At 39.7% G+C, this 22,463-nt stretch overlaps 1 protein-coding gene across 1 annotated transcript in view; it reads right to left on the bottom strand.

Moving 5' to 3' along the window:
• The window catches only part of MRPL3 (mitochondrial ribosomal protein L3), a 43,225-nt gene that overhangs the window by 17,616 nt on the left and 3,146 nt on the right, over positions 1-22,463 (bottom strand). The window contains exons 4-6 of the mRNA XM_081234394.1: positions 21,620-21,718; positions 10,797-10,896; positions 9,138-9,198 (exon numbers count right to left, since the gene is read on the bottom strand). Of these exons, the coding sequence (XP_081090520.1) occupies positions 9,138-9,198; positions 10,797-10,896; positions 21,620-21,718 (260 nt within the window). The remainder of the gene's footprint in view (positions 1-9,137; positions 9,199-10,796; positions 10,897-21,619; positions 21,719-22,463) is intronic.

Genomic DNA, 22,463 nt, shown 5'->3' with positions numbered 1-22,463 from the left:
CACATCATGTTGTTATACTGTGTACAACAGGAGCCTCTTCAATAAATAACCTTTAAACAAAAGGGTTAAGACACACATGATGTGACAAATCACTGGCTGAATTGAGACTACGGAGAACAGAGCGCACCTGTTGCTCCACAGAGGGGGCACAGGTGTCTATTCTGTTGTTTCTCTCAGTTGTCACCCAACTGGAGAACAAAAATGAAACAAAAGCAAGATATGAATGAATCTACACTTAGCAAACCCATGCAGAGTTCAAACATAAGGTTTTCACAGGTCACATAAAATAATACCTTCACTTTACTAAATAGGATATAAAACACATAACATACTTTATCTCTCCCACCCCTTTTCTGCTGCAGTTAATGACAGCAGAAAAAACCAAATAAAGGAAAATTCAAATCAGCTACGAACACAATGTTAGAAGTTCCAAATTTAGTGAAACATATCTGAAAATTAGGAAAACATAGAAAATTTATTTTATTTAGAGCATTCATACTTGCTAAAACCAAAACTCCCATCAAAAAATCTCAGAGATGCAATTTAAATTTAGACTTTATTGCCCTTGTTTCTGGGTATATTTCCTTACTATACTTTAAGTTCATGAAGTGCAGGGATTGTGCAGCATCTAACCCTAGTGCCCTGCCTAGAGAACTCAGACTAATTTTGTTACTGGCTATAACTGTGTCTTAGGAAGAGAGATGATTATTTCCTTTATTTTGTCCTGTAGTTTCCAAATGCTGTATAATGGGCTTGTCTTTTATAAAAGTTTATGAAGATTATATTAAGAAAAGGCAAGGAGGGACTTAAAGGTTTGACTGTAAGAATCTTGCAGAAGAGAATGCATAATTGTTTCCAACTGCATTCTATAAATCTCTAGAGAATACTATGAATTTCATTTCCTTGTCACATTGACAAATGCCTAAATACCTACCAGCAGACACACAGGTTTTAATACAAACCCATCATGCATTTCCCCACTTTGTGGGAAACTGCCTTTGACTGCATGGTTCTGGATACACTTGTGTATACGCATAAAACAAAATGTCCATGAGGTGAGGAGTGCTCTCGAGTCCATCCATTCTGAGTCGTCAGAGAAATTCCTCCAAAATTCTCATCACTGAGTTTTGCCCTTGCCACTGAAGATCCCTGTAAATGCTGGGAGTCAATTTCTGCTCAACTCAGTGTTGTTGTCTAAACCTATTCCATCAGTGATATAAAACAGCTCCTGAGCACACAGGTAAGTCATGGTGGAATCTTCCAGTTGCTCTGTGTCCCATCACATACAGTTAAAAGCTGGCATGGAAGATCTGTATGGCTGTTACTCTCCAGGATGAATTTGTGACAGCATGACCTGAACTGCAGGTATTCTGTTTATGTCTAAAAACCATAAAGTTCCCATCAATATCTGGGAACATTTTTATCAACAACTGACTGCTAAGATTGCACCGCTTACAGCTTTCTGACATCAAATCTAGCTCATTCAATAGTACGAAGAGCCAAATGTGCAGTGATTCCTTTGAGTCCTCTTACAGAGGGAGCATTTTCCAGCTGTTCTAAGTAAACCCAGAACACCATGTTTGCTGTCCTGAGTTCAGTCTGCTGTTCTCAAAGAAGAAAACTCAAAAACTCAAATAATTCTGCAATATCATGAAAAGACACAACAGTTTTCTGAGTATTACTTCTTCATTAATATAGAAAACAGTGAGTTATGCCACTTGGAAAACTGAGAGATTATTTTTTGGAAACAGATTTTTAGAATTGAAAGGAAACTTAGAACATGTGGCATCTAAAAAAGAAATAATACAAGTGAACATTTACAAAACAGAAACAGACTCACAGACCTAGAACACAAATTTATGGTTACCAGAGAGGAAAAGGGTGGGGAGGGATAAATTAGGGGTTTGGGATTAGCAGATACAAACTACAAAATATAAAATAAATAACCAACAAGGACCTACTGTATAGCTCAGGGAACTATATTCAATATCCTGTAATAAACCATAATGGAAAAGAACATGATAAAGGATATGTAATGTATAACTCAATCACTTTGCTGTACACCTGAAACTAACATGATACTGTAAATCAACTATACTTAAGAAAACAAAAACCCACATTAAAAAAAAGAAAAAAAGAAAGGAACCTTAGAAACCATTTACTCCCAAACCCTTATGTTAAAGATAATGAAATCTACATCCAGAGAGGTTAAGCCACTTGCCCAAGGTCAAATGCCTGGTAAATGAAAGTATCTGGTCATGCTTTTAATCCAGGTCATACTGCCTCTTGAGAAATAGAGTAAAGCAAAAATAAAGTAGCATATCAGAGAAGCATGGAGTTATTTCAAGGGCATCCTCATTACACTGTAAATTCTAGATGTAGCAGGTATTATGTATTCTTAAAATTACCTAGAGTGTTTTGTAAAGCTACTACTTTGCTATACAACAGTCTAAAGTAACAGGCAATAATTTGATGTATTAGAAAATACCACAATCTAATTCCTAATGACTTAATATTGTTAATTCATTTAAAAAGATATTTCCTTTAAAATTTTGAAACAAATGAAAAAACAGTAATATCACCAATAGCAATAGCAGCCAATACTCCTGAGCATTCACTATGTCCCAGATCGTGAGCTAAGAGCCTTCTATGCATTATCTCATTCAGTCTTTACAACATGGCTATGAGGTAGGTGCTGTAATTAGTCTCGTGTTAAACATGAGGTGACTGAGAGGTTAAGAAAGCTGTTTAGGTCACAGAGCTGCTGAGAAGCAGATCCATGCTTTCAGCCACTCCCTAGACCACCTCTGATGAGACACTCACTTTGACTGACTGAAGAGGGATTATTTTTTACAGAGACTACTTCCCTCTATAGTTTACTCATTTTGAAAACTGTTTCACTAGTATACTTAAAAATTTACTGCTTTGAATAACTAGTAAATAAAGTAACTTATTAAAAATGAAATAAAATTGCAAATGTGCACAGCTGGAGAGCAATTGTTCCCTGAAGGCAGCATCCACCTTGCTTTCCCTCCGAGTTCCCAGCAAACACCCACCAGTCAGGATAACAAGCTAGTGGGGAAGGCTTTGGACCATGTGCAGGCACCCTTCTCTGAACAGTGTGCAGGACTGCTCACACAGCCCAAAGAGTCTTTGCTTTGTTAAGAACCTACCTGGCTTTTTAATCACCTTAAGGCTCTGATGGACAATATTTCTGTACACATTTTGATATTTCAATGAAAGAACCCAAATTAACTCTCCCCAACTCCTTTCATTTTTACTACCATGGATAACATTATCAAAGTAAGCGCCTATTTTTCTATTTTGAGGCCAAAGGGTAATGAGAATTTAAAGGGCACTGTTAACTTCAAAAATAGTAAGATTACGCCAGAAATTGCTATTAAAGTAATATGACTGTGCCTGAAAATATATGTGTTGTTTTCATTAGCCCAGACTCGTAGACAGAGTTTTAGATTCTTTCACTCAGAAAGAAGTAGCTGAATGAGCTATTTTCTGATTTCAATCTGGGATTCAAGAAATCACTTCAGGCTTGCCACTGTCATGAATTCAAAGTTCAGCAAGACAGCTGGCAGGAAAGTGCCCCCATGCTCACCACTATGGATGTATCACCACCTGTGTCCTTCAAGTCCTTTGAGACAGGGACCTAACATTTTCTCCTAAACACTGCAGAATGCATTTTTAGAGTTTTATTTTTATCTTACTTTAATTCTTTTCTGATTTCGTTCCTTAAAAAAAGAAAAACTCTGCAAGTTAAAATAAGCACTGCTGGGATTCAACAGAAAACAATGGACTAAACATTCTATGTTGAGGGTAGAATCAACAGTCATACTTTATCTCACCCACTCTTTATATATTATCTAGAGAGGTTTCCTCCTCAAAACTGAGAAGGAAAGGGAAAACGTTAGGCCCCCAAACCCATCATCTATTAGAAGTTATGGTGGAATATAATTACAGAATAAGAATATAATCTTTAAAAGGGTCCGAGTACAGGAAGTGGGTAGTAGTGGTGGTGTGGGGAACACATCAATATATGTGCTACACTTTAAATTTTATTTAGAATAAATTACATAAAACTGACATATTTCAAAGACTGGGCCATATTTCCTATTTATAGCATAATGAAAACTGTGAAAAATTATTCTGCTAGAATGGTTTTATATATTAGATGTAAAGATCTTTCCCATATAATCTAAATTTGTATACTCAGACCTTTTAGATGAAAAACTATTTCTGGTTTAAAAGTAAAAATTAAAAAGAACTCTAGTAAATATATATTCACCTCACACTCCAACACAACAATGGTAAATTTACTTATTTATATAGAAAATTATATCCAAATTCAGCACAGGTAAATACAATGTATCTTTCAGTGTAAGCAGATTTCCCAATGCAATCATTAAAAGAGGAACATTTAAAAAATTTAAGGAAGCCTTCAAGAGGCTGCTACTGTTGGTTACTGGTCACTAAAAAGAAAATGTCTGCAGACAATTTTATTCTTGAAGTAGAAAGATTCTATTAACACTGTATTTTCTTAAATTAGTACTTTTCCATTTTAATTTTTCTTATTTAGTTAGTTATTTCTAAAGTATATTTAATCCAGCAATTAAAATTGAAGGTATAAGGTAAAAAACTTGAAATATAAGTATAGATTTAACCATTAAATATCACTATTACAACGTGAGAAAAATGAACAATTTCAATTAAGAAAAAAGTCTCAAACTAATCTCTAATGGAAAGGAGATGATGAAGCCAGTTACTAAGGAGACCAGTTTTCAGTTTCATGCTAACTAAAATGTGGGTAATACAAAGGCCTGCTTTAACTGACAATGTTATTTGAAACTGAATTAGACTTGCCTGCTTTAACACAGATGTTCATATGTTATAATTTGAGTAGAGTTGAGAAAAGGCAGGCACTGGGACTCTGTGCTGGGTAAAGGAGCAGCAGGAAAAGAAGGTCCACCGGTGAGTTTCTGACTATTCTCCAGTCCAGTGATTCTCAGAGTGTGGTCCCTGGACTAGCAGCATCCACACAACCTGGGAACTTGTTAGAAATGCAAATTCTCAGGTACTACCCCAGATCTAATGAATCTGAAGATTGGTGGGGGAGTGGAGGTAGGGGAGATTGTGAAGCCCACTCAAGTGTGGGAAATGATGCTCTAGGCTGTGAACCCATGTCCCTCATCTGACCTAACCATGTCACTGCACCATTTTTTCTCTAGTGTTTGCACCTGCAACAGGATTAATAATAAAGACAATGGAGCCCAGAAGTTTCAAAATTTTAAAACAGGGGCTGAAAATGGAGGACAAGGTAGAAAATCTCTGGCTGTAAGTGAGCCATAGCAAGAGACTGCAAGAACTCAGAGCCTATGTCCAAAAGATAATGGTTCCATTTACAGTCAACAAGGAAAAAAAAACATTCTCACTGGCTGCAAGGGATAAAACTCCAAGCGGGGGGAACTGTCCAAAAAATGAGAAGCATCAGGGAAAGGATGTAGAAGAATTTAAAAAGGAAAAAGAAAAGCAAGCAAATTCATGTGTGCATGCACATACACATGCACAGGAAAGTCAACAGCAAAGAGACAGCTTCCACCAGGACTGGGTGTAGCTGAGACCTAATAAGCCTGCACCCAGGAGGAATCCAAAACGTCTCCACATGAGGACAGAGCTCTGTAAATTCGCAAGCACTTACAAGCATCCTGAGGCCATAACATGCCAGCTCCAAGAGCTGCAGCCATTGGCAACATTTAGTGAAAGGTCAAAGTCTGTTTCATTTTGATCTCAAGTAATACCCCGAAAAGGTACGCACACCAGAGTACAGTGCACATGCTACACAAAGTCAAACAGAAGACGGTACTGCAGCCCACACAACAATAAGGGTTTTCTCAAATGCAGGTGCCCCTTTTCCAGAGTTGAATGTCAACTACTCACCCAGGGTTAGTTACTCTCCCAGCTCTCATCAGCCATCTAGTCCTGAGGCTGGCACATGGCTGTACACACTCTTGTTTTCTAGGTACGTGATCTTAAAACACAAAACAAAACCAACACACTCTCCTTCCACTTTACACTCACAAGGAGAAGCCTGAAGTTTTAAAAATAGCTTTTAGGAAGCCAAGGAAACCCAACAGTAGCATATGAAATGAAAGCATCTAGTGAACACAGGCACTGAAAGGCTAGGCTCCAACCCAAGCTAGTCACAAACACTGCCACAGAGCATCTGCTAACAAAGGAATCTGACTTTGCAGGGCTTCCTGAGTATCTCATTTACCTTGTAAAATATGTAATGGAATGCACACATTATTAACTGTGTGTAAATTAACAAATTACCGTGAGGCACTTTATCATACGTAATAATTCAGGAATTTAAAAAGTAAAGTCGGGCTTCCCTGGTGGCGCAGTGGTTGAGAGTCCGCCTGCCGATGCAGGGGACACGGGTTCGTGCCCCGGTTCGGGAAGATCCCACATGCTGTGGAGCGGCTGGGCCCGTGAGCCATGGCCGCTGAGCCTGGCGTCCGGAGCCTGTGCTCCACAAGGGGAGAGGCCACAACAGTGAGAGGCCCACATACAGCCAAAAAAAAAAAAAAAAAAAAAAAAAAAAAAAAAAAAAAGTAAAGTCATCTAATTCACAACACACACGTCTCCCCACTTACTCAAACCAAAGCTTTACAGCTCCAATATTTTGACTTCTTCACAAGGGCAGGCAGGACAAACGTTACCAAAAGACCAGTAATTTCAGACGCCCCAGCAAGTAGGAATGAGTTCGCAACAATCAGGAAGCAGAGAGAAAAAGAGGAAGGTTCACAGTCTCTTTAAAGAGGCCCCACTTTCCTCTACTCCACTGCCAACCTAGCCCACTCCACTTCTAAATAGCTAATCAAAAGTTAAGGCCCCTGGGCTTCCCTGGTGGCGCAGTGGTTGAGAATCTGCCTGCCAATGCAGGGGACACGGGTTCGAGCCCTGGTCTGGGAAGATCCCACATGCCGCGGAGCAACTAGGCCCGTGAGCCACAACTACTGAGCCTGTGCATCTGGAGCCTGTGCTCCGCAACAAGAGGGGCAGCGATTGTGAGAGGCCCGTGCACCGCGATGAAGAGTGGCCCCCACTTGCCGCAACTAGAGAAAAGTCCTCGCACAGAAACGAAGACCCAACACAGCCATAAATAAATAAATGAATGAATGAATGAATGAATGAATGTTAAAAAGTTAAGGCCCCTAGGACCTGTGTGCAATGGCCCATATTTAAAAGTAGGCAGTAATAATGTGGAAGTGAAGAAATACCTGACCGCATTTAAGAAACTGATGCTGGATTTATCTGGTTTGCTTGGAAATAAGAAACTGCTGTGTCTCAGTCACTATGATTCTAAGGTTAACCCAGAGCACCAGTGGGCCACTGTTCATTTTCAAAGGGTTCTCAGTCAGAATATTCCAAAAAGAAAACTGAGGCACATAAATCAGTGAAACTACCATCTATGTTGATAGAACAAGAAACAAGAATGGACAAGAGCTGGGAAATTGCCTGGTGGTCCAGTGGTTAGGAATGGGCACTTTCACTGCTGTGGGCTGAGGTTTGATCTCTGGTTGGGGAACTAAGATCCTGCAAGCCACATAGACAAGAGCTGATATCTGGAGTTAAGCTTAGCCTAGATCACGTGGATTCTAACAACTGATACTGAACAATTTATTTCTAATTTTTTTAATTTTAATTTTTTTATTTTTGGCTGAGTTGGGTCTTCATTGCTGCATGCCGGCTTTCTCTAGTTGCAGCTAGTGGGGGCTACTCTTTTTTTTTTTTTTGCGGTATGTGGGCCTCTCACTGTTGTGGCCTCTCCCATTGTGGAGCACAGGCTCCGGACGCGCAGGCTCAGCGGCCATGGCTCACGGGCCCAGCCGCTCCGTGGCATGTGGGATCTTCCCAGACCAGGGCACGAACCCGTGTCCCCTGCATCGGCAGGAGGATTCTCAACCACTGCGCCACCAGGGAAGCCCCTGGGGGCTACTCTTCATCGCGGTGCGTGGGCTTCTCATTGCAGTGCCTTCTCTTGTGGCAGAGCATGGGCTCTAGGTGCGCGGGCTTCAGTAGTTGTGGCACACAGGCTTAGTAGTTGTGGCTCGCGGGCTCTAAAGCACAGGCTCAGTAGTTGCGGCGCACGGGCTTAGTTGCTCCACAGCATGTGGGATCTTCCCGGACCACGGCTCGAACCTGTATCCCCTGAATTGGCAGGCGGATTCTTAACCACTGAGCCACCAGGGAGGTCCCTAAACAATTTCTATATAAACATATTTAAAGGCTTGGTGACTTCATTCCATAGTGAGATAACCTCAACTGATTTTTGAAAAACTACTTCTATAAGATCTAAAGTTTCCTGGAGATTATCTAGCCAGTACTGGGCTTATCTTAACAGATGGTAAGATATTAAAAAAAAAAAAAACTACAGTACCCCAAATACCACCACCCAACGTAAGTATGATTCAAAGTCAGCATTTCTGTTAGAGTGAAAATTAAGTGTTAATTTCTACCAAATTTGAACCCTTGTTTACACATGACAAAATATTTTGCTTTTATGGAAGAGGTCTCTTCTAGTGCCAAGAGATGATGCCACGCTGTTGAAGACGCCTAAGGTGTAATCCTATTTCTTCTTTCAGCTCATGATAGGATTTTAACACAGTTCCACAAATGCTTTATACAGTTAGTTACCTTAGGGGAACCTTAAGCACAACTATCGCAAATAGTGCAAGATGTTTGTAATTTAACTGCTTCCTGTATCCTTCACCAACAAACCGTATGCGGCCTTTGGTCTTCAAACAGATGTGGGCCCAGCCCACAAGGAACCTGAGTTCCTTGTGGGAACTCAGTAATGGACCTTTCTCTTAATCCCATCTCAAGAAGCACACATCTCAGTTTAAAAGCTGTAACCCAAAGTGAACTCTTCACATACAACTAATTTGGTGCAATTTAAAAACCAGTACCATCAGTAACATTAAGGATTAGAGTCATGAATGAGAATAATGGTTACTTATCCTTTATTCACTGACTTTGAAAGGCTGCACTTCTTTCACTCACTCTGCTGTTTTTTAATATACAAGGAAAACAAAAGGAAAAAACCTGTTACGTGGACCTACGTTTTGGCTGTGACATCCACATACTGTCCTGGGCGAAAGTGAGCAGCATAAAGAGGAGTGCCTTTATGAAAAGGAAACAAAACATCAGTATGAAATCAGCCCAAAAACAACTTCATTAAACATAAACTATATACAGGAAGCCTTCTAGCTATCAGATTTCAAAATGTCAGGAGAGTCTCTTCTGCAATTTTAATTATTAGAAATGTCAACAATAAAATAATAAAACTGCTCAACAAATGTATTTTAATGGACTGTATGTAGGCTGAAGTATGGGGCACATGGCGCTGGAGTGGCCAACAGCCCACGGTCACTGGCACGCTTGTGCCTTCACAGAGGCCAACGTGATACTGGCTGAAACAGGCAACTCCTGTGACAACACTGTTCCTGCGGGTAAATACATGAGATTCTTGGTTGTTTCTGTGAATAACAATAATGTGAAGATGTATTTCCTATTTCAAATAAGAAAAGTAAAAATAAGAGAATGACTCAAAAAACACTGGGGCTGGATCAAGTCTTTTTTTTTTTTCCTATTGGAGATAAGTTATCCAAAAATAGGAATCAACATTAACATCATCCAGTAAAAGACTTTTTTTTTAAAGCTGGAACCAATGTAGTAGAGAATGTAATCAAAAGCTATTTTTGTTTGTTTAAAACAGGGAGTAAAGTGCTGTAGGTTTAGTGTCCTTAAGGTAGGACCCAACGTGGATTTATATGGGCAGAGAAAAACCTTCATTTAAGAAAAAATAGGGGAGATTAAAAAGTGACCAAATTTCTACGAGGTTGAATGACCTGAACTGATGATATTTGACCATTTTTCACCCACACACAAAAAAATATCATATGGTTTGTGCTACAGCAAAAGTTAATGTGGACTTAATTTTTATACTTGTTAGTTTAATTCCATGTACTTTTACTTCAAAGATGAAAAACTTGCACTTCAAAAAATACCTTCAATTCTAACTTATATCAAGGCTGACTCTACCGCCCCTATTAATAAGGCCTATTGCAATTGTATTCTACTTCAAGAAATTCAGTTCAGGTATTAAAATATTAAATCTTAAAACATCCTTCTACAGTCTACTTGTTAGAGAACTCAAGTTCAAGAGATCAGGGAGCTTTTCTGAAGTTCAAAGACATCAAAATGCCATTAACTATATGAACCAATATAATCATACTGCCAAGTCTTACTTTTTGACATTCCATGGAGTAGGTAAAATACTTGGAAATTTTTAAGTAAGAATCTTTACATCAAGGTGCTATGGTCAGTCACTTTCTTGTTTCAGGCTACATTTTTTCAAATTATCCTATCTCAGTGAGGGTCTATTCTTCACTTAATAAAATGCCAGCCTACAAACAGTGAACTTCACAATTTAAAAGTTCGTTTATTTGGAGTGGTTTTTCCAAATGTGAAACTCTCTGTACGTTAAAAACAAAAGTGTTCCTCCCTCTTTCATGGAAAACAAAGAATTCTCTACAGTTCTTTCCACTTAAAAAAGAAGACTTGTTTGTCCCTAGTGATTAAATCAGATACAGTTCTATATTTAAAAATAAATGTTTGGGACTTTGTATTGTGAATTCAGCTTTATTGAAAGGGCTGACATTAAACAAATCACATATTTGGGTATTTTTACCTCCCTCTTTTCCCCGACCTCAGATTACCTGGCTTAATTACAGCATTATCTGTTACATTAAAGATTTTAACTTTCTGTTTTGGTGGCAATCCAAGTTCTCGGTAAAATTCCAATATAGATGTAGATTTCTAGAGGAAAAGCAGCACATATAAGTAACACATTAATTACAAAAAGCAGAATTTAATGCCTAGAGATCTAAACTAAGTTACTAACACTCCAGGAAAACAAATTAAAGAGCTTCCCCAATGAACAAAAGAGTACTCTATTGCCCTTATTTAAGGGAGGTGAGATTTTCATCCATCACACTCAGAATTGGCATAGTGTAGTTCATATAAAGAACTGGCATAGTGTAGCTCAAAGTATACGGGGAAAGACTCTTGTTCCACAGGAAAAGAAATACAGTCGTGCTCATATTTGGATTTTTTTTTTTCCTTTTCTTTTGCGGTACGCGGGCCTCTCACTGCTGTGGCCTCTCCCGCTGCGGAGCACAGCTCCGGACGCGCAGGCTCCGGACGCGCAGGCTCAGCGCCCATGGCCCATGGGCCCAGCCGCTCCGTGGCATGGGGGATCTTCCTAGACCGGGGCACGAACCCGTGTCCCCTGCATTGGCAGGCGGACTCCCAACCACTGCGCCACCAGGGAAGCCCTCATATTTGGATTTTGACTGGAGACTGCCTGTATCAAGAACCCGAATCCTCGGAAATTTGACTCTTGTCTAATTTCCCTGCTATGTCCAAGCAGCTGGGAGAAAACATGACAAGTCACATTCAAATGTACAACCAGACTTCACAGTGAGTCCCAGAGTGGCCTGGCCAACCCACATTCCCCTGTTAAATCCCTCTCACTCCACAAGGCAGCTCCGCCACACCCTCTTAAAACCTCCAGCACTCTCCCCTCCTTCTCCCTGCTTTGAGCTGATAATGTTGCTTCTTATTTCACTGAAAAAAACAGAAGAATCGAGAGCCCTTCCCCAAGCTTTTACCACCAAATCAATCATCACACTCCCACCCCACTCCAGGTGCACAAGAGGCACATGGGCAGCTTTCAGAGAACACCAAGGCCAAGGCCTCAGCTTGGAGGCTGTAACTTCACCGGTCCAAGGGGGCATCCAGGTGTCAGCGTTTTTTCAGCACTCCATATGGTTCTGATGTGAATCTGGGACTGGGAACCACAATAACAGATGAACTGTTCATGTTCTTATTAAAGCCAAATCCTTCACTGTGTACTGACTTCTACCTCCTCTCACCTACTCAATGGCTTTACTCCTGAAACTGTCCCCACCATCTTCTGAATCAACAATTTCCCCCTTTCCACTGGAACTTTCCTAGGAGCATAAAAGAATCACAATAACTCACATTAAAACACAAACTTTTCCTTGGCCACATTATCTACTCCAGCTAATCTTTCTGTGCCTGCCCACGACAAGGCTTTCATCAGGGGCTTCCAGCCCCTCGTACTCAACGGAACGTGCTGGTCAAAATCACCAAAAGCCCTAGTCACCACAAGCACTGCTTGGCACAGGCAGCTGCTCTCTCCTTGGAAGGCCTCCATTCCACTTCCAGCTACTACTCCCTGGTTCTTTCACAGGCTAATGACCCACTTTTCTAACATCCACCCCCAATTCTACTCTGAACTACAAATTCTTCTGCCCAATTGCCAAGTCAACATTTCACTTTGATGTCACACAATAACTCAAGTTTAACACGTCTAAACTTGAACTCAACACGCCCCTGCCCTGCCAGGCCTGCTCTCCTCGTCTTCCCAATCTCAATAAACAGCAGCTCCATACTTCTGTTTAGACCAAAAATTCTATGGTCCCCTACAACTCTTCTCTTTCTCACATCCCATGTCCATCCATCAGCCATTCCTGTAGCCTCTATTTAAACACATAGCCCACATCAGCCATTTCTCACCCCGACCCCAGCCAGCCATATATTGTCTGGATTATTTCAGTAGCCTCCTATCAGGTCTCCAACTTCTATACTCCTGACCCCCTGGTATGTTCTCCATTCACAGGCTGGCATGATCCTTCTAAACTCAAGTTACGTTAGTCTCCACAATGGCCTGCATCTTGTGCAGAAGAATCGAGTCCTAAGTCCTCACCATGGTTTCCAAGGTTCTACACCACCTACTCTCCTCCCAGCTCGCCCTGCCTCGGGGACAATGTGCTCCTTACCAGTCTAAGAACTCACTAAACAACAGCCTCAGGTCCTTTGCACATACTGGTCCCCCTGCCTGGAATGCCATTCTGCCAGATTTTTTTCCCTTTACCTTTTCCTCTCCATAGTCTTAAACTGCCTATGCTATTTACAACTGTAGAAAATGTCTGCCTCACTATTATAGGTATACAGAATAACGACGTGACTTACACACATCATGGAAAGATCATCTCAATAAGTTTAGTGAGCATCCATCATCTCATATAGATAAAAAATTAAAGGAAAAGAAAACAAATTTTTTCTTTGTGATGAAAACTCTTAGGATTTACTCTTAACAACTTTCACATATAACGTACAGCAGTGTTAATTATATTTATCATGTTGTACATACATCCCTAGTATTTACCTTATAAACTGGAAGTTTGTACCTTTTGACTGCCTTCATCCAATTCGCCCTCCCCCATCACCTGCCTCCGGTAACCACAAAACTGAAATCTTTTTCTATGAATTTGTTTGTTGAAGTATAATTGACCTATAACACTGTGAGTTCCTAGTGCAAAACAAAGTGACGCAATATTTCTATATATTACACAATGATCACTATTGTAAGTCTAGTTACCACCTGTCACATACAAAGATATTACGTAGTTACTGACTATATTCCCCACGCTGTATATTTCATACCCATGACTCATTTATTTTGCACCTGGAAGTCTGTACCTCTTAACCTCCCTCACCTATGTCTCTCCTCACGCCTCTGCCAGATTTCTGTATAATATGCTCCCTCACTTCATTCAGGTCTTCACCCAAATATCAACTTACCTTTCCTGATTGTTCTACCTAAAATAGCACGACTTTCTGTCTCTTGTAATGCCCTCAGCACACTTTATTAATCTTCAAAGCACTTCCCTCCATCTGTCACAATACACATTTTTAAATTGTTTATCTTCTGTGCAATAGCTTCCCTGTCTCACACCCAAGCCCACCAAAATGTAAGCTTCTAGAGAGCAGAGACTGTAGTGGCTGCTCCATCCCCAGCTCCTGGCAGGTCCTACTGTCTGCTCTTCCCTCCACCCCTGCTTTTTTGTTCTGCTATTGTAAATATCCTTGAATAGAAAATATCCTTGAATAGAAAACTTTATGGACAACTTATTTCCTTACCATAATGTCCTGTTGTCTTTCTTTTCTGTTTTAATTCTTAACTCTTTTTTTTTTTTTTTTTTTAAATATAATAGTGTTTATTTTTACTTGTTGACAGTTTGCTTTATTTATTTATTTATGTTTGGCTGTGTTGGGTCTTCGTTTCTGTGCGAGGGCTTTCTCTAGTTGTGGAGAGCGGGGGCCACTCTTCATCGCAGTGCACGTGCCTCTCACTATCGCGGCCTCTCTTGTTGCGGAGCACAGGCTCCAGACGCGCAGGCTCAGTAATTTTGGCTCACGGGCCCAGTTGCTCCGCGGCATGTGGGATCTTCCCAGACCGGGGCACGAACCCATGTCCCCTGCATCGGCAGGCAGACTCTCAACCACTGCGCCACCAGGGAAGCCCCGAATTCTTAACTCTTGATATAGATACTGTAAGACTTACCAAAAAAGCTGTACCACTTCCTGATGTGAAGAGCCTCTTTCATGAGAATATAAGCAATAATATTTATCTTCCTGCTGTTCCCTCTCCCTCTGCTTCCCCGCTGATCGTAAACGAAGCACCTGCAGGACCCCAATGAGCCACAGTACTCTACGTATGCTTACCTGTGCCTGCCCATGCCAGTCTGTTGGCCTATAATCTCCCGACTATGTACTTCCAAAACTCACTGAAAGTCTGTTAAATACATGTCTAGTCCCAGGTCCAGTGATAAGCCACACTTATCTGAAGAACATGTATTTGAATATGCAGCAAACTTCAGGTACTTGCTAATTTCAGTTTGAAATAAGAACTGTGCCCCTTTATAACTTACTGAGTAGGCTGTCCTCAGCTGACATGAAATTGGGTGGCATTGGCCTATAAGCAGAGAACTTTAGTTTCTGGATCAGTCCACAGCCCCCCGAGAATCTCCCTGGAGCCCCCCAGTGGGACTGTGCAACAAATGCTGAACAGCTCTGCTCTGGATGTCCACAGAAGATTGCTCTCTACCTCACAGAGTTCCCTCAGGAAGCTATCCTTTCTTCCAACAGTGATAACATACATTCACTCCGGTCATTCTTTATGGTTTCACTTCCCATATGCTGAAATCTAAGACTGATATTCAACATCGCTTTTACCAAGGCCCCTGCTTTTCATCCTCAGTCATACTCATTTCTTCCACAAAAGCAAACACAAAAGTTCATTTAAAAATGTGGCTCCTTGAAAAAGAAATAAAAGAAATCCAGACTGGAAGGGAAGAAATAAAACTATCACTGTTTGCAGATGACATGATACTATATATGGAAAATCTTAAAAGATGCCATCAAAAAAACTATTAGAATAAATGAATTCAGTAAAGTGGAAGGATACAAAATTAATATATAGAAACCTGTTGCTTTTCTATGCACTAACAATGAACTATCAGAAAGAGAAATTCAGAAAACAATCCCACTTGCAATTTCAAATTATCAAAAAAAATAAAATACTTAGGAATAAATCTAACCAAGGAGGTAAAAGACCTCCTACACTTGGACAACTAAAAGACACTGATGAAAGAAAGTGAAGATGACAGAGAAATGGAAAGATATGCCATGCTAATGGACTGGAAGAATTAATACTGTTAAAATAGTCATACTACTCAAGGCAATGTAAAGATTTAATGTAATCCCTATCAAAATACCAATGGCATTGTTCACAGAACCAAAACAAAAAATCCTAAAATTTGTATGGAAACAGAAAAGACCCAGAATAGACAAAACAATTTTGAGAAAGAAGAACAAAGCTGGAGGTATCATTCTCCCTGATTTCAAACTATACTACAAAGCTACAGTAATCAAAGCAGTATGGTACTGGCACAAAAAGAGACACATAGATCAACAGAACAGAATAGAGAGCCCAGAAATAAATCCACACTTAAATGGTCAACTAATCTATGACAAAAGAGGCAAGAAAATACAATGGGGAAAAGACAGCCTCTTCAATAAATGTTGTTGGGAAAACTGGACAGCTACATGCAGAAGAATCAAACTAGACCACTTTCTCATATCATATACAAAAATAAACTCAAAATGGATTAAAGACTTAAATGTAAGACCTGAAACCATAAAACTCCTAGAAGAAAACATAGGTAGTACAATCTTTGACCTAGATCTTAGCAAAATTTTTTTGGATCTGTCTCCTCACGCAAGGGAAACAAAAGCAAAAATAAATAAATGAGACTACGTCAAACTAAAAAGTGAAAGAAACTATTAAGACAAAAAGACTACCTACTGAATGGAAGAAGATATCCACAAAAGATATATCTGATAAGGGGTCAAAATCCAAAATATACAAGGAATTCATACAATTTGACAGCAAAAGAAACCCAATAACCCAATTAACAAATAAGCAGAAGACATGAATAGACATTTTTCCAAAGACATACAAATGATCAAGACACTTGAAAAAACATGCTCAACATCACTAATCATCAGAGAAATGCAAATAAAACCACAATGAGATATTGCCTCCCACCTGTCAGAATGGCTATTATCAAAAAGACAAGAAATAACAAGTTTTGGAGAGGATGCGGAGAAAAGGGAACCCTTGCGCATGGTTGGCAGATATGTAAATTGGTGCAGCCACTACGGAAAACAGTATGGAGGTTCCTCAAAAATTAAAAATAGAAATACCATATAATTTAGTTACTCTATTTCTGGGTATTCTTCCAAAGAAAACAAAAACACGAATACGAAAACATATATGCACATCTATGTTCATCACAGTGTTATTTACAATAGCTAAGATACAAAAGTGACCTAAGTATCCAACGCTAGATGAATGGATAAAGATGTGTATATATGTGTACACACACACACACACACACACACACACACACACACACACACACACAATGGAATATTACTCAGCCATGAAAAAAAGAAATCTTGCCTGCAACAACATGGATGGGTCTAGAGGATATTATGCAAAGTGAAATAGGTCAGATGGAGAAAGACAAACACCATGTGATTTCACTTATATGTGGAATCTAAAAAACAAATGAACAAAGGTAACAAAACAGAAACAGACTCACAGATACAGCGAACAAACAGGTGGTTGTCAGAGGAGGATGGGGTGGAGGGGATGAGTGAAACAAGTGAGGGAGGTTAAGAGGTAAACTTCCAGTTACAAAATAACTGAGTCAGGAGGATGAAATGTACAGCATGGGGAATATAGTCAATAATATTGTAATAACTTTGTATGGTGACAGATAGTAACTGTGAGGATCATTTTGTAACGTACATAAATACTGAATCACTATGTTGTGTATCTGGAACTAAGTGTTTTAGGTCAATTAAACTTCAATAAAAATTTTTAAAATGTGGATCCTTAAAATTATTCTCCTGATGTACTGGATTCAGATTTATTAAATTTTAGAACAGACTTCAATTTTATTTTTGACCTTCACATATTCCATCTGGTAATTTAAAAACATTATTTTATTAATATTGGTTTTTAAGTATTCCAGGAGGCTTATGAGAAAAATCCTGTACTTTTTTCAGTAATACAAAATGGACAAGATAAACATCTTGACTAAGTAACTACAGACTGAGACATAAAAAGGACAAAGGTAATACATACTTCCTGATTATCTTCCAATTTCACTAAAAGTGAATAATTTTTTTCTTTTAAAATCACAATATCATAAAACTAATTGGGTATCTGTCCTGAGAAAAACCAGATGTTCAAGTTGAGTTGAGTCAACAGCAGCGTAACAAAGGGCTTTTTATCCCTCTAACTTCCAAATAAATGATTTCAAAAGGCAATTTAAAAGACTGACAGCAGAGTCACACTTGGATAATCCTATCTATGAGGTTGCATTTTTTTCCTCCCTCTTCAGAGTTCTCTGCAATTATCCTCCTCACAATTAAAATGCTTCTCTGCTCCTAAGATGAATTGATTTAACCAACTTTAAGGCCACTTAGCTTCCTTATTCAAAAACACTATGTACCACATCAGTTTTTATTTATTATAAGGTACACAAATAGCAAAAGCAAAGCAGTCTAGTTTCTTGGAGGCATAAATTCTTTACAGATTAAAAAAAATAACATTCTAGCCCTATTAAAAATAAAACTGATTCAATCAACTCATTTTAGAATGCTTAACTATTTAATATTACCTATTCATAGGTGTCTCTTCTCTCTCTCAAACCCTCTATAATCAATCTACCTGCAGTTTCCCTGAGGGTTACAATGTGCAAAAGAAAGTTTGTATACTTTTAGTTTCAAAAATCTTTTTCCTTTCTGAACCAAAATGCTTTACTTATAAAGAATTCTAGAACTTCATTTTCACAACCTATTCTGATGAAAGGTCATTCAAAGACAAAACTTTTTTCTTAATATTATAATACATGACCTCTGGTCCTAGAAAAATAATATCTTGAAGAATAAAAGGGCCTCTGTAGCACTTCTATACCAGAGTAGTGAACAGTTTTAAAAGTTTATGTCAGATAAGTGGTTAAAATTCACCACAGGATAAGAATACAGCATCCGAATCACGCTGCTGTGCTATATATTCATTGGTGAGATAAAGCTTAAGGTATGAAGACCAGAGTCTCAAACATGAAAGTAGAAATAAAAGTACTATCATTTCTGTAATAGTTTAGTTATTATGTTATGTTATGTTATTTATTTATTTGCGGTACGCGGGCCTCTCACTGTTGTGGCCTCTCCCGTTGCGGAGCACAGGCTCTGAACGCGCAAGCTCAGTGGCCATGGCTCACGGGCCCAGCCGCTCCGCGGCATGTGGGATCTTCCTGGACTGGGGCACGAACCCGTATCCCCTGTATCGGCAGGCGGACTCTCAACCACTGCGCCACCAGGGAAGCCCTAGTTATTATGTTAATAAGACTTCATCAATAAGAGTATCTTTATCACTAAGTAAAAGAGAATAAATTGAGCTGACAAGTTCATTTTTGGAAGGGAACTTTTGCTTTTTCTTAAAAACTAAAATATTTGAGAACCAACGTGAGACTTAGAACTGGGAGAGAATTCAGAGACCATCAAGTCCAATTCCTTGTCTTCATGGGTAAGAGAATGGCTGTTCAAAAAGGTGGAGTGAAGGAGCTACTGGCAGCCACGGAAGAACTCAGCTATTCTGATCCCACGTCCACTCATTTCCCACTACCGCACAGTCCCAAGGGAGTAATGTTCACAAATCCGCTGGAGCAGAATGGATTATCCCAACAAGACACCTGACTTACAAATACCAAGGCTGTAGAGTCATAAATTTACAAAATTGGTAATGAAATAAAGATGACAGTGCTAGTCCTAACAAAAACACAGAAATACAATGAATTAGAAAACAGAGGTGTCTATCAAACTAAAGAATTGTTCACGATTCACAGGAAGTTGGGCAAATATTTACACACTTAAAAATTCAAACATTTGACATTTAAAAAAAATGTTTCCCGGGTTTCCCTGGTGGCGCAGTGGTTGAGAGTCCACCTGCCGATGCAGGGGACACGGGTTCGTGCCCCAGTCCAGGAAGATCCCACATGCCGCGCGGAGAGGCTGGGCCCGTGAGCCATGGCTGCTGAGCCTGCGCGTCCGGAGCCTGTGCTCTGCAACGGGAGAGGCCACAACAGTGAGAGGCCCACGTACCACCAAAAAAAAAAAAAAAAAAAAAGTTTCCCAAAATATCACGTTGTGCTTTTAATTATCGTGGTATTATCTGAACCCTGTAGTTATTAGGCAATAAACTGTCAGGAATAGCAGATATTACTATGAAGCCTTAATGAAAAATAAACTAACTATACTACCATAATATGCAAAAATAGCTAAGTCCTCTAATACTTACGAGATAGGCCTATTAAACCATAGGACTCCAACCAGTGCCAATTTGCTGATCAGTATATACTTATAGGACAATTCCACCTGGATTTTCTGAAACACTTTAAACACGTCTTTCCTCCAAAGCATCCCTTTCCTTGTCCCTGTCCCAGGTCATGGCATGAGCACTGACCTGCTGGGTTCTCTTCCCACACGCTCACACTCACCTGGTCTCTTATAATCCCTGCCTCTTCCAAGCCCAATGCAACTGCTCTGGGGCAAAAGACTTTTATCAACTCTCCCTGAGGGCTTAAAACAACCTCCTAAATGTCCTCCCTGTACCTGGCATCTTCTAATTTAGTTAACCATGATAACAATTTGACCACTGCCCTGGTTAAAGAATTCAGAAAGTTCCTCAAAGTTTACATGATGAGGTCTAAACTTGTTAGCCCTCCATCCTGACAACCCCACCTGTCACACCTTTATCACATTCTCCCTGACTGCACACTAAGATCCAGACATACGGGCCCTCCTCTTCCCAAGCACCAATGCTCTTCCATGCGTCTGCTTCTGCAGAGCCCACTCTGCCTGGCATGCCTTCAGCACCCACCCTCCTTTCTGGTCTTCTCCCTGTGAAACCTCCTAAGATTTCCACAAGCAGAACTGGCCAATGTGCTTGTTGCATTTATAGTACTGTGTTGAGATAGTCAATTTATTAGTCCACCTTCCCTATGTATTCCCAAAGGGTGGATATCAATACACAATTAACAAAGTAAGGCTTTCAGAGTCTAACTGTCACTCTACCTCTTATTGGTGGGTGTCCCTGAGGGAGTTACTTAACTTCGTTATCTTTAGAGTCTGAAAAAGTAAGTTAATAAATGTAAAAGACTTAATGCCTACATACCCAGCATGTAATAAGTGCTCAAAAGTTAACTATGATGAGGAAATAGGAGGCAATCAATAAACACTTGTTAGTTTTGACAGCTGCACAGAACAGGCTGTCTCCTTTCATTCATGTTCATTTCATAATTTATAATGGAAAAATGTTAATCTAGAGACAAGCAACGTTTTAGTAAACCTAAAGATGTTTTAGCAGCCATTAGTGAAAACCATCACCATTTCTAGAAAGGCATTCTCTGCTTTTAGTCATCCCCAAACCCCCCAAAATACTAATTGTGCAGATTTTTTCACATTTAAACTATAAACTCAGTATTCTATTAGTATTCTACTTGGGAAATACACTTTATTCAGAAAAATCTGATGTGACTTCATACACAGCTTTCTTCCCAATACTGAAAACTTCTAATATATGAAAAATTAATCCTCACATGCTGTTGGAGTCAGGAGTTGAGACAATTTAGGAAAAAAATGAAATTAAACATAAAACAACCACAAAATAATCAAATAGCTACCATCTTTTGAGTGTCTGTTACATGCCAAGCACACGTGAAAAGTCTCACGTAATCCTGGTACCAAACCTCTTAGGTAAGTAGTATTTTTATCCACATTTTACATCTGGGCAAATACTGAAGCTTAGAAGGTGAAGTTACTTGTTCCAGAGAGTGAAGGGAGATACTGGAGCAAACTCCCAGACTCCTGGGGTCAGTGGCTCTATCAGACTGCCTCCCCGCAAATCCACAGTTCACCTCCTGGGCAAGTCTGTGGCTATGGAATATCCTCAAAACTTAAAGAATTCAGAATCTCAAAGAATTCAGGTCTAAAACGAATGAAATGCACTATTCTAGGAATGAAAGTGCACCCTTACATGGAAACGTGATACAGTTTTTCCTCCTACAGTCAGGGCTGCCGTTTTTCCATTATGATTTTCCTTTGGAGTATATTTTAGGACGTGACAGTCTTGTACCTAAAAAGACAAACATAAAAAAACTAAGTATGTGCCAGGACACATGTTAACATTACATACCAGCCACACTGAGGCCCTCGGACAGTTAGCAATTCCCTAAAGTTTCTTATCTCACCATCCCTCTCATACCAACCACACTCTTAAAAAAACACTGTCAAATACTGAATACAACGCAAACAGAAAAGTGCATAAAACACAAATATACAAGATGAGTATTTATAAAGAAAATATGCATGTAACCAGTACGCATTGTCAAAAATCCCCCAAACCTCTGTGTCTCTTCCCAATTCCCCCCTCACACCCATTCCTCCTCCCCACCCTTTTTACCCCTAGAGCAGTGGCTCTCAAAGTGTGGTCCCCAGGCAAGCAGCATCAGTCACCTGGGAACTCTGTGAATATGCAGGTTCTCAGGCCTCAGCCAAGACCTACTCAATCAGAACCTGTGTTTTATAAGCCCTCCAGGTGATTCTGAGGTAAAGCCTGAGAAGAACTGTCCTAGAAATAACCACCTCTCTTGACGTTTATGGTAATCATTTAACTTTTCATTATAATTACTACCTTTGAAAGTACTGTTTAATCCTATAGTTCAGTGCTGCCTGTTGAACCTTTATGTAAATGGAGTCAGACCACATATACTCCTCCATATTTTCCTGCTTTCACTCAAGATTCTATTGGTAAGCTTCTCCCATACTGTTGTGTGCGGCTCTATTCTGTCCATTTTCACTGTCACCCAGCACTCCATCAT

The sequence above is a fragment of the Mesoplodon bidens genome (assembly GCF_964165515.1).
Source record: "Mesoplodon bidens genome assembly, chromosome: 5".
Taxonomy (NCBI): domain Eukaryota; kingdom Metazoa; phylum Chordata; class Mammalia; order Artiodactyla; family Ziphiidae; genus Mesoplodon; species Mesoplodon bidens.
This window is presented reverse-complemented; position numbering and strand designations above follow the sequence as displayed.